Source organism: Monodelphis domestica, chromosome 5 (assembly GCF_027887165.1).
Source record: "Monodelphis domestica isolate mMonDom1 chromosome 5, mMonDom1.pri, whole genome shotgun sequence".
In the NCBI taxonomy this organism is placed as follows: Eukaryota; Metazoa; Chordata; class Mammalia; order Didelphimorphia; family Didelphidae; genus Monodelphis; species Monodelphis domestica.
This window is the reverse complement of record NC_077231.1, coordinates 80835857-80849374: the sequence shown is the minus strand read 5'-3', so window position 1 is coordinate 80849374 and position 13518 is coordinate 80835857. Positions and strand designations below refer to the sequence as shown.

General features: G+C 37.3%; 1 protein-coding gene across 6 annotated transcripts in view; it reads right to left on the bottom strand.

The window, feature by feature from the left end:
• The window catches only part of CFAP54 (cilia and flagella associated protein 54), a 377407-nt gene that overhangs the window by 75378 nt on the left and 288511 nt on the right, over positions 1 to 13518 (bottom strand). For all 6 annotated transcript variants that reach the window (XM_007503244.3, XM_016425734.2, XM_016425736.2 and 3 more), the window contains 4 exons: positions 12984 to 13163; positions 12751 to 12877; positions 4409 to 4561; positions 1292 to 1394 (listed from right to left, as the gene is read on the bottom strand). In XM_007503244.3, coding sequence (XP_007503306.2) covers positions 1292 to 1394; positions 4409 to 4561; positions 12751 to 12877; positions 12984 to 13163 — 563 coding nt within the window. The remainder of the gene's footprint in view (positions 1 to 1291; positions 1395 to 4408; positions 4562 to 12750; positions 12878 to 12983; positions 13164 to 13518) is intronic.

Here is a 13518-nt window from a genome sequence, read left to right as displayed (position 1 = left end):
TGTAGCTGTTACGTTGTGAGTGCTTAGTAGAAGCTTATTGACTGACTCTTTTTATAATTAATTGCTTCATATAGAGAGTTCACTGTCTAGGCCATATGAAGGTCTATAATGTACTTTCTACAATTCTCTTCTGATCTTTTTTCCCCAAAGGGTCTTGGCTGTTATCATTGGTTTCTTGACACCTAAAGGGATAATGTTCTAAAAAAGGGCTATAACCCTTTAGTGTTCTGGGTTTTAAGATGTTTTTTGTGCCATGATCTCTTTTGGTAACCTCGTGAAGCCTATGGACCCTTTCTCCAAATAATTAAAAAAAAATTTTTAATTGAAGTAAATGCTAAATTCTAGTTAGAAGTTAGTGAAAACAAAGCTCTCTCTTATTAATAAAATTTGAAACATCTGTGGACTCTTGATTAAGTATCCCTGCTCTATTTCAACTAAATATATATTGGTAAACCTTGAAGCCAATGTCACCCAGTACCCACCTCCTCCAATATGTAGACCCCCATGGGTCTTTTCATGGCAATGTAGAACATTAAGCACTAAAAATATTAAAGACAGCCATGGGAGAGATTGTGCAGTCTGATACTAGTGATTCAAGGACTTGCAAGGAGACCAAGTTATGCCAAGATGAATTTTGGATCCAGGATCTTTTTCTCCCTTCCAGTTTAGTTGGGTTCTAGTCCTAACCCAGATAAAACTATTAGGAAACTCCTCTAAGCCTGCCTATTCTCCATTAGTACTTACACCAGAGAGATAGTTCCCATGATGGGACAATTTACCTGAGCCCTAAGATGTGGTGTAGGGGATATATGCACCAGTAAGGGTCTACACCAAGTGACTGAAAGAGTTTCCTAATGATGAAACTCATCATTCTTCTGGCATAATAATTGCTATTCCCCTCTTGGGAAGAGTATTATCTCAGGACATATTCTTGAACAAAATCCTAGGGCAGAGCTGAAATTTGGAATTGACAACCAGAAATTCTTTGAGTTACTAGGGAAGGAATATGCCAATGACTTGGAGGTAACATGGAGAAGCTTCATAACCATTTCTGATCTGAATATTCTTTTTTTTATTGATTAATTAAGAAAAAATTTTCCATGGTTACACGATTCATGTTCTTTACTTCCCCTCCTCCAACCCCCTCCAATAGCCAACATGTAGTTCCACTGGGTTTTACATGTATCATTTCTGATCTGAATATTCTAAAAGAGAAATGTCCCCAAAGAAGGGCAAAGCAAAAGACCAAACAGATAACTGCTACAATGGAAAGATATTTTGATTTTTTTACCCTGAATTTTCATCATTTTGTAGACTTATTTTTATAGCATCAAAAAGATCACCAATTAAAGGCTTGTTGTCTTGTACAACAAGCATTTGACGTTCTACTTTGCCTGAAAGAAAAGAAAAGGAAAAAGCGGGCATTAAAGCTATTTCTGCCTTCCCAAACTTGAGTTTCCAACATCTCTTATTGGAAAACAAACAAATAAACAAACAGAAAAACCAAATGGACTTTGATATTTCAGAGGTAGGGAGGTTTGGAGTGGGAATGACCAACTTATATTGTTCCCCCCAAATTTCCAAAAAGCAACATCTGCCACTCAATGAAGAAGCTTGGTTTATTTCCAGGCTATCAAGTGAACAGAGGCGAAGGAATAATCAATCAGCTGCTCTATTTTGTCTCTTATTCCCAAGCCTTTCCCAGAATTCTTATCCTTACCACCCTCACGTCTCTTTCTGTATGTACACTTTGTTTCTTCTCCCTTCTCCTTTTTTAAACTACTCTTTATTTTCTGCCTTGTCTAGCATAGTGAAAAATAAAGAGGAAAATACATTTTAAAAGTCTTTGACAATATCAGCCAATCAAGGACAATTGAATCAATCAGTTCTTTCATGTAGCCCTTCCCAACCCTTCTTAGACAGAGTTTGACTTAGAGATAGGTCTGTTCCCTTGATTTTTTCACAGGCATCATTTTGGTAACAGTGTCAATACTTCGAAGAAGAACAGGAAAGATGAATAAAACATCAGAATACTGCCATATAAATTGGTTGTGGCAATTTGACAAATAAAAACTTGGCACATAAAACATCAAAGGAAATACTAAAAAATCATGAAGGGCAGCTAGGTGGCTCCATGGATAAAGTGCTTGGTCTGCACATAGGTGGTCCAGAGTTCAAATTTGACCTCAGACCTCTCCTAGCTGTTTCGCCCTTGGTCAGTCACTTAACCCCAATTACCTAGCCCTTACTATTTTTTTGCCTTACAGAGCTAATACTTAGTATTGATTCTAAGGCAGAAGGTAGGGTTCGAAAAAAACATAATGAAAAGTCCTGGTTCATGTTACGTAAATGGTCAAAGGAGATGAACAATTTTTAAAAGATGAAATATAAATTGATAATAATCACTTGAAAAAAGTATAATTTCACCTATAATTAAAGGAACTTGGAGTTCTGCCTCATACCATCAAATTGGTTAAAAATAAAAATTCAGTACTGGCAAGGTTATAGAGAAATTGGTAAACTCATTTATTGCTGGTAGAATTATAATTCCATTTTGGGTAACATTTTCTGGCAATTATCAAACATTTTAAAAGTTAAAAATTAAAAGATTTTTATGGCACCATTACATGTAATGGGGGGGGGGGGGAACCACCTGCAAGCAATCAAAAGATCTAATAATAGAAAAAATCGTTAAATAAATTGGGTTACATGACAGTAATAGAATTCTGTAATGCAATTATGTAGTATACAAAGAAATCCAGAAAGTCTTTTATGAAATAATATGAAAGGGAAAAAGCAGACCCAGAAAAATGGAGCATATGCTGTCAATCAGTAAGTCAATAAATATTTATTCAGTACCTAACAAATATATAATAGGCACCCTGCTAAGTGTTAGGAATAAAAGGAAGGCAAAAGCCAATCACTGCCCTCATGGAGCTCACAGTCTAATGAGCATATGAGATGGACATAAGGAAACATAGAGAAGCTGGACAATTTTGAAAGCAATGAGTATAATTTATATTATATGCTTTTAAAAAAGCAGAACGTGCAATCCTCTTTTGGTGACATGAAGGTACATATCCAAAAGGGTTCTGAAATAATCTTTTTTTGTTGGTTAATTCATTTTTGGTAGTTAAATTCTGTATAAAATAGGATAAACACACACACATATTTTAACAAATGAATAGACAAAAGGAACTTGATGAAGCCTCAATGGAAAAGACTGAGAAAAGGAATATGTTATGCTTTGATCTTAATTTAAATGCTCTCAGGGCTAGTTAGATGGCTCAGTGGACTGCGAGCCAGGTCTGCAGACTGGATCTGACTTACAAATGGCTCATTTTGGCATTAATCAAAATGGATGGCTAAGATGGTGGGCTGAGGTAAGGAGGAATCTCTTTCCAGCATTACTAACACCTAATACTTATAGTGTACTTTAAAGTTTGCAAAGCCCTTTACAAAATATTATCTCAATTGATTCTCAAAACAACTGAGAGATAGTTCACAGCATTATATCCATTTTTATCAGCGAGGGAACTGAGGCAGACAGAGGTTAAGTATCAGGATATCGCAATTAATATGTGTCTGGGATAGGATTTGAACTTAAATCTTCCTGATTCCAGGTCCAAAACTTTATCCACCAGGTTACTTCATTGCTAGCCCATAGTAGCCAAGCATCAGAAGTTGGTGTGTATAAATTTAATATGGAGTTGAGTTTTCAATGAGAAAAATATCATATTAATAAAACCCAGTAAAGTGTTTCAGAGAAACTTGAAATACTGTTGATTTATGTAACTTTTTAAACCCTTCCTTTCTCTCTTATCTCTTTGATAATCAGAATTGAATACTAGTTTTAAGACAGAACAGCAGCAAGGGAAAGGCAATGGGGGTTAAGTGACTTGCCCAGGGTCTCAAAGCTAGAAAGTATCTGAAATCAAATTTGAATCCAGGACCTCCCATCTCAAGACCTAGTGTTTTATCCACTGAGCCACCCAGCTACCTCTCTTTTATCTCACAGTAGGAATGATAAAGATACAAATGAATGCTTTTCCCATCAGTACCCTTTGTGATGACTTAAGTTATGATATTGCATGAAAATATCTTAGCTCATTTGATCTTCATAACAATCCTCCGAGATAGATGCTATTATTATTATACTATTTCACAAATGAGAAAACTGAGGCTGAGAGATTGAGTCACTTGCCAAGGGTCACAAACCTAGGAAATGCCCAAGCCACACTTTCTTCCTGATTCCAAGTCCAATGCTTTGGGCGCTGTTATCACCTAGCCACCATGAAACTATGTTGTTTTCATAGTCAACTATTGGATACAAGACTTGCATCAGAGAAATGGGGAAAGCCACTAATAATATGAAATCATTTTACCAAAGACATGGAATATTCCTTACCTTTCTCAAAAAGGATTTCGGCTTCTAACTCCCGTTCCTTCACTGCAGCTGCCCTACAAAGTTGCAATGCTGTCTCAAAGAGATGACGAATGGGTTCCCACTTCTGAGGTTCTTTTCTCTCACAGGCAGCAGTGCTCTTGGCTAACATATGCCCTGGAATAGAAAATGGGGCCACAATTTAAAAAAATTAAAACAGAAATACCATCGCCTAGTGGAGTAAACCTTCCAGAAAGGCAGAATGGTCTTATGGGAAGATCATCCCTATCTAGTCTGGTGAAGGTGGTCTTGTGGAACTTGAAAATTTCCAGTTCTTTTGGCAACGTTTTCTTTTTTCTTAAAAATCTAATATTTTTAAAAATGGTAAGGTTGTAAGTGTGGTCTCTGGGTCAGGAATAACTGAGTTCAAATCCTGCCTTAGATAAGTACAGGCAAGTAAATTAAGTCTTTTACAGAGATTGTCTCTAGGTAACTCTCTAAAACTGTACATTGAAAAGAAGGTACTTATGAGCACTTGTAGAGGGAATTTCCTCACTGGGAACTCGCTACTCTAATGAAATACTAGGCCCAGTGAAAGGAATAATTACTCTATTGTGTCAATAAACTACAATAACTAGTCTTGCCTTTGACAATAAACTTATGACTAATTTTCTCTTACATGACATAACAAACCTTATTTTTATTTTTACCTTCTATGTTAGTATCAATTTTAAGACAGAAGAGCAGCAAGGACTAGGCAATGGGAGTTGTGACTTGTTCAGGGTCACACAACTAGGAAGTGTCTAAAGTCACATTTGAACTCAAGACATCCTGTCTCCAGGCCTGCCTCTCTATCCCTTTTTCGTTTTTACATATGAGGAAACTGAGACCCAGAAACATTAAGCAATTTGCCAAATGGCAAAGCCATAACTCAAGACTCATCTGCTGTGATTCCAACTTCAGTGTTCTTTGCATTATTCCACATTGTATCCCATGAAATGATAGGAGTCAAATGTTGTAAGAAAGGGAAGAGAAGCATTTATATAGCATCTACTATGTTCCAAGCATGACACTAAGCTCTTTACAAATATTATTTCGCTTGAGCCTCACGACTACCCTTGGAGGAAGGTATTGTTATTTTCATCCTCATTTCTCAGTTGAGGAAACTGAGACAAAAAGAGGATAAGTAATTTTTCCAGGGTCACATTGCTAGTGTCAGAGGCTAAATTTTAACTCAGGTCTTTCTGTTTCAAGGCCCAGCACTCTATCCACTGTGCACAAGGCACCTCATAAATAACGGTTATTATGGTTATTGTTTAGTCATTTTAGTCATGCTTGACTCTCCTTAACCCCTTTTGAGGGCTTTTTTTTTTTTTTGCAAGAGATACTGGAGTGGTTTGTCATTTCATTCTCCAGCTTATTTTACAGACAAGGAAACTGAGGCAAACAGGGTTAAGTGACTCACTCAGGGTCATACAGTTAGTAAGTATCTGAGGCCAAATTTTAACTGGGATCTTCCTAACTTCAAGCCCAGCATTCTATCCACTGTGCCACCTAGCTACTCCAGTAATTGTCATAAATATATAAATACCTGTTAGAAGATTTTATACACACACGTATATACATTATGTATGTATATGTACACATTGGTATCTTTCTCTACATGTATGTATACATTTATGTGTGGATACACATGTACATATTTCTCTTTACTAGGGCTAGTTTGGGAAAATTTTCATCTATAGGGAAGCATATTGGGTAGAAAAGTGGTTATCTCATCACATCATCTTATTGAGGTGGCCAGTCTGTCCCCAAATGGAGATTATAAGCCTTCCATGCCATAGCAGATAGTCTGAGAGGTGCTATAGCCCCCTTCAAAGCTGTCATCACTCACTGGTTGGCTTTTCAGGGATGAGACTGAACTGAGTGAGGCTGATGCATAGAAGGCATGATGTCTTCTTTGTCCTGCCTGTATACAATTTCCTTCTAGCTACAAGGAAAGACCCAACAGGGTTCAGCTAGTGTGTGACAGAGCCTTCAAGGACCCAGTTATCTCCAGGCTACACTGAAGCTCTGGAATACCACAGAGTGGAGGACACGTTTGTTAAAGCTGGGGGAATAAACAAGTTTTGGGTGTTTGGCACTTGCTTCTTTTTAAAATGATTACCCAATCAAAATAAATTAATGTACAATAATATCCACACACAAATTTAAAGGAAACTGGCAATATCATTATTGCTTGTTATTTTCCATTTTCTAAAAATAAAATCCCAAAGATGTCTTGTTGTTGAAGGCTTTCAGAACACGAATCCTTTCTTTAAAGCTGTCAGTCTTGTGATGGGATCTACGTTGTCACCATAAAAGAAAACTTACGTTTCCCATCAGGCAAAGAGTGTCACACGCTTTATGCTTCATAATATTGATATATCAGGAAGGCAAAGAGCCCCATTCTTTTCAATAAATGTCAACTTGGTGAACTAGAAATTGTGGGAGCTGATGTTGTTTTGACAAGAGAGCTGTTCTTAGTTTTGTTTTCTAAATCTGTATTCAATACAATATCACAGAAACAAGCTGTTCCCCAGAAAATGAATCCCTCAAATTACAACAACCATTTTGTCATTTTGAGCGGGTGACAAGTTTTCAAGCTTTTTAGGCAGAACAGACAAGTATACATTTGGTTTCACACCTTGTGTGCTTTCAACTTCTAGTTAACTCAGATGTAATAACGGAACAGTTTCAGTGTTAAAAGTTCAGGAAAGAATCCTTGTGGAATACCTATCATTGGATTCTAGATTTGGAAAGGATCTATGAGGTCAGTAAATCTAACCCCTCATATTACAGATGAGGAAGCTGAGGCACAGATCTTGGCAGGTAAAAAAATTGGGAGACTTAGAATTCCTAGACTCTAAGGTTAATGCTTTCTCCACCACTGTACTCATCATCCTTTATATATTTTTCCATTCTTTTGAGAGGATAGGAGAACTCCTTGGTAAGGACATTCCTTTTACTGATGCAAATCAACAACTCTTCTGAAATTTATAATCTTAGAGCATTCATCTGCAAAGTGAGACTCCCAGACCCTTAGGATGATCAACCAGTCATAAGCTGGGAAGAGAGACCCCATAGTAAACTCCCTATAAAAGTCAAACAGAGCTTGTCTCATATATCACTACCCCCTTCACCTATATTGCCCAGCTCCCTCCCATTCTAGTTTTCACTTCTGAATTCTTATAGGTGTACAAATCCAAAATTTCTCCCCTTCTCCACTGGGAATTGGCTTTTCAGATGAATATGACCTAGCCACCTACATCAGTAGCTTAATTATACCCATTCCCCTTTGGGATCACATCCTGTCTCCCCAGATCATCTCATGGTTATAAAAGGTGCCCCCCCCTTTGTGGAATGACCAAGTAGATTTCCTCCATCTCTTCATTTTGAGTGGGTCGGAGAGAGTGACACAGGATATCTTGGAATAGATGGGTTGGAACTAGTATCAACAATCTCATTATATTGTATCTTCCCCAAGATTTCCCTGTTTCTGTCTTCTACAGAACCACCATCATCCTTCCAGTCAACCATATACAAAACTTTGGTGTTTTCTTTATCTCTTTCCCATCTTTCCCTTCACTTGACAATTCTTATCATTTTTACCTGCCTCACGTCTCATCCTTCTGTCCTTCTCTTCACTCACAATGACACTACATTGGTTCAGATACTTATTCCTTCTCACCTGAACTCCTGCAATAGCCTCCTTTTTTTGCCACTTAAAGCCCCTACTTTCCAACTTAGACTCACTACTTTATATTGGTTCTAAGGCAGAAGAGCAATAAGGGCTAGGCAGTGGGAGTTAAGTGACTTGCCCAGGGTCACACAGCTAAGAAGTGTCTGAGGCCAGGACTTCTCATCTCTAGTTCTGGTTCATCTACTGAGTCATCATCTAGCCGCTCTATCTGCAGTAAACTCTTAATTGGTCTCCTTCCCTGAAGTCTCTCCTCTTCCCTTTTGCATATAGTCTCCCTATTGGAATGTGATCTCCTTGAAGATAGACAGGGCCAGTGTTTTCACCTTTCTCTGTATCCCCAGTGTTAAGGACAGTATTTGGCACATGCTGGGCGCTTAGTAAATGCTTGACTCCAACCTTTCCAGCCTTATATTTCCCCTCTTGCACTTGTCCATTCAGCCAAAATATGCACCCTGCCTTCCTGGAAGGAATGCCCTCCCCTTCCTTTCACCTCAGTTCTAGTACCATCATTTGAATTGCCTTTCCTGATCCCTTCCATGGCTGGAATCCTTGCTCCCTAACTAGCATGTATAACTACTTTGTAGATATTAATCTTCCCAGAAAACAGGCTCCTTAAAAACAAGGGCAGGGTTCTTGCCTTTCTTTGAATCCTTGGAGATTAGCCCAGTATTGGCACACGCTTGTTCACTTGACTGAGATTTAGGTTTATATATTTTTGTGGACTTTGTCTCCTCAACTAGAATCAAAGCCTCTGTGCGGAAGGATCAGTTTGTTCCTTTTACTTGTATCCCTAGTGCCTAGCATAGTACCTAGCACATGAAAGGGGCTTAATAAATAATTGCTCATTCATTTCTATAGTGAGGAGAAGAAATGTGTCCAAGAATCACTTACAAACTGTTTTTGATGTCATCTTCTATTTGAAAAAATGATAGCAACTTTGAAGTCAACAGAACTGGGATTATTTAATGATACACTGACTAAAGAGAATAGTTTCTAATGAAGTATAAACACTGTATAACTGCATCACAGTAGCAAAGGTCCAAGATACCAGAAACTATGCATCACCCATGACATTCTAAGATATGTAGGCTACCTACCAAATACTCTAAGTAGAATGCCGAGGAAGCTCACTAAAGAACAAATGCTATCAATAGGCATCTTTCTGTATCATTATCTCTAATTAAGTAATGATTTTATTCAGAGGATCAGAGCATCATTGAGTGAGCACCAGAAAGGACGTTGGAGATCATACAGTTCAACACCTTCAGAAAATAAGATCCTGAGACAATTAATTTACCTAAAGTCACATGGATAGAACTTGACAGATTCAGAACTTGAACCCAGAACCACCAGAGTTTCTTTTTGAAGAAAAAGCTTTCATTTACTATAAATGTAGAGAGGGGAATTGCTAGCCTAACCCACCTATCAAAGGGCAAGCTTCTCATGGGCCTCCTTGTGTGAAAAGGACAGTAAGTCAGGTCAGGAGACTGCTTCATGACATACACCTGCCACTCAGACTAATTGGAGGAAACCAGGATACAGCCATTAGTCAATTCATTAATCAGGATCCTAGCTCTAGCTCTCCTGCAAAGGATAATCCCAATGGAGATATATAAAATCATGTGTCTTTTGGATAAATGTTATTCTGAGATGATATCAGACAGTGACAATTCACACAGAGTTGTGAAATTCAAGCACGTTATCTCTGATGACAGTAATGAAGCAAGAAGGGCAATTTAAACAAATGACTAAAATCAAGAAGACGAGAAACCAGATAATGATAAAAGAAGATATCTCTGTTTTTTTTTTCTTCTGGCTGGGAACATTTAGCCTGAATGCCCTGTACAATTTTTCTTTGATTTATAACTGGAATATGTTGACCATTTTGCCTCTAGAGAAGCAATTCAAACTATTATAACTATTTTAACCAAGTTTCCAAATAAATAATTTTCTTTATAAGTTTGTCCCTTCCTGGCAGTAGCACTATGACAAATGAGTTTCTGGGAGGTAAATTAGTAATTTATCATCCAAATTTCTGAAATCAATCCTTCAACAACTTACAATTTTAAGAATTCAGAGATATATAAAATTGTCTAATTCCTTCCATTTTGCCCATGATATTTCTATCCCAACCTATCAAAGTTATCTTACCAAGGATGGAGGATTGCTGACAAAAATATGTATATATATATACACACATGTATACATACATACACACATGTATAAACACATGTATATATGTATGTGTAAATAATATATATAAATCCACACGATAGATGGTAGACTAGAAACTGCTGACCTCTGGGGAATAATTTCAGGAGCAAGGTTTCAACTAAACCATTTGCTTCTCTTATCCCTTAAGACTTTTCAGAATTTATAACAGCAGTCTATTTTATGCATATAGCTCTATGTATGTAAGTATGACATTTAAAAGAAAATTTAGAGACAGCTAGGGGCTCAATGGATTGAGAGCTTGGCTTAGAGACAGGAGGTCCTGGGTTCAAATTTGACCTCAGACTCTTTCTAGCTGTCTGACCCTGGGTAAATCACAGAAGGACTATTGACTAGCTCTTATGGCCCTTCTCCCTTAGAACCAACAGTATTGATTATAAGTCAGAAGACAAGGTTTAAAAGAAAAAGACAATTTAAATTCATCACTGTTATTTTCTATATTACCTATATATTCATATATATACACATGACCATGATTTTTATGCAAATATAGTATATATAAGGTCATGCATTATAAAAATATACACACACATATGATTTGTATATTTCAATATATGTGAATTTATATATAATATTTATATTCCTATATAAATATTAAAATGACACTCTTGGTTAGTAGATAATAGCAGGATACTTTGGCACTGTGATGAGTTAAAAGGATTTGAGTGACATTTCATTCAGTGTTGGCACCTGGATCTCAGTGTGGAAAAGGTGTCTTCAGAATCTATATGTGATTTAGCCTAAACTGTTATGATATAATATGAACAACTATGTGGTTAAAAACTTACTAACAAGTATAGGTACACCATGAGTCAAAATGGCCACTTAAAAAGACAGAATTAAATAGTCCAAGGGCGTGACCCAGACTTCATGTACTTGCAGATAACATTGGTTCTAGTGTATGAGAGAAAAAAATTAATTCTTCTCTTTAATATTGAAGAGATTTGAATGAGGAAATCAGGAGAATACAGGAAGTGGTAGATCTGCCAGGAGTAAGTCTGAAGTCACATTTGAACTCAGGTCTTCCTGACTCTAGGCTCAACCCTCTCTCCATTACACAGTCTAACTGCCTCTATGAAGGACACAGGATAAAAAAGGCATGGGTGATCCATTCCATTGGAAGGCAAGTTCACATAGTAAAAAATACATCAAAATATGAAGATAGGGAACTGGGGCTCTTAGCAGAAGATTGGCATCAAGAACAAAAGACAGAATGGTTGCTAAGTCTTTGAACCAGGAGCAGGGCACATAGGAAGAAGGGTATGGAGCCCAAGGGAGAGGAAATGGGAAACAAGGAAAGGGTCTCAGGAAACTGGACATTGATTAGGAGTAGGGATCATTCTGTATAGCAGAAAGAGTCTCAGACGTAGGATCTGATCTTGATTTGTGTCCCAGCTTCACCATTTACAGCTGGGTCACTCTGAGGAAGGCATTTAAAGTTTCCCCCCTTCAGCTTCTGATCCTTACAATAATCATTCCCAAGGTCCCTTTTGCCCCAGCTCTCATCCATACCAGGAATGATCTCGGTCCTCCACTAGACTTCACGGAATCATTACCTTCTACATAAAGCTTTTCTGGATTCCCCTGCCTGCTAGTGCTCTCCATCCCTCTCTCCCTGCCTGCCTTATGTTGCATTTATTTTATAGTCTTTCTGTTTCATCAAAACGGTAGCATCTTAGATCGACAGTTTGAAGGAGACCTTAGAGGTCATCATTTAACGAGACCTTTTCCCCCAGGTCTATAAAGGTCATGGACATTTTGTGTGCCATGCCAAGATTTTGAGCTTGAGTAACTCAGAAAAATGACTATCATGGTATAAAGAGAAAAACTGAGAAAAACAGTTGATTATGAAGATGAAAGAATAGATTTTTAGGAGGTGACAAAACGTGTATGTAAAACTTTTGGTGTGTGTGTCTGATTCCATTTAAAACTAAGTAATGACACATTGCCTTTTATTTTACAGATATAATTATGAAATATCTGAACCCTTAATAGGGGAGAGGGAGATTTTTGAGAAGGATGAGCCTTTTTTTTTAATTTACCTTCTGTCTTGGAGTCAATACTGGGTATTGGTTCCAAGGCAGAAGAGTGGTAAAGGCTAAACAATGGGGGTCAAGTGACTTGCCCAGGGTCACACAGCTAGGAAGTGTCTGAGGCCAGATTTGAACCTAGGACCTCCCAACTCTAGGCCTGGCTCTATCCACAGAGCTACTGAGCTGCCCCCAGGATGAGCCTTCTTAAAGAGTATATTCTAACGATTTGACCGCTACCACAGTGTTGGTGAAATCTTCCTTTTTACATAAATTCCTACAACCTACTTATGAAGCAATAACTTATATTTAACTCTTTTTATTGGTCATTCTAATGCAATGACATATTTAAAATTTCTTACCAATCCTCATTTTTGTTTTTGCAAGTAAGTTGATGTATGGAAAATAAACGTTTTTCAAAGGGTAGAAGATATTTGCATATTCAGTGTCTGAACAAGGCAATAAAATGTTTTCACCCAAAGATAGAGCCTGTAAGACAGAAAGAAATGGTTTTAGAGATTGACTTATGATAGAATTAGGGGTCAGGGAAGACAGAAGAAGTTTTGCAGTTCTGCAAAAAGGACTATATTCTCACCTGTGCAATAATAAGCTCATGAGCTCGATTTAGTAAATTGAGATTTTCATTTTTAAGGAAGAGATATTCCTGGGGCATCTCAATTTTCATTAAATCATCCATTAACAGCAGGCTTTTCATAAGTATTAAAGAGCCTCGAGGAGAGACAAAGGATTTTCCTTCAAGTAAGCCTCTTATATCCTGTTAAAAAAATAAATATTTAATAGTAAATTTATCCAGATACTAACAGATGATATTTATTTATTATAAATTCAGAACCTTACACAACTTTAATAGCTAGCTAAAAAATAGGGTGTGGGGGAAATTGGGAAGTCTTGCCTTTGACATCTACTGGGCATGTGATCACTGCAAGTCACTTAAACTTTCAGTGGCCCGAGAAAAATCTCTAAGACATCAAATTGCTAATCATCTTCAAGAGGGGAGAAGGAGGGAAGGGAGAAAGACAATTTGGATTTTATAATTTTAGAAAACATATACAGTGAAAATTGTTATTACATGTCATTGGGAAAATGAAATATCTGCATAAAAAAATCTG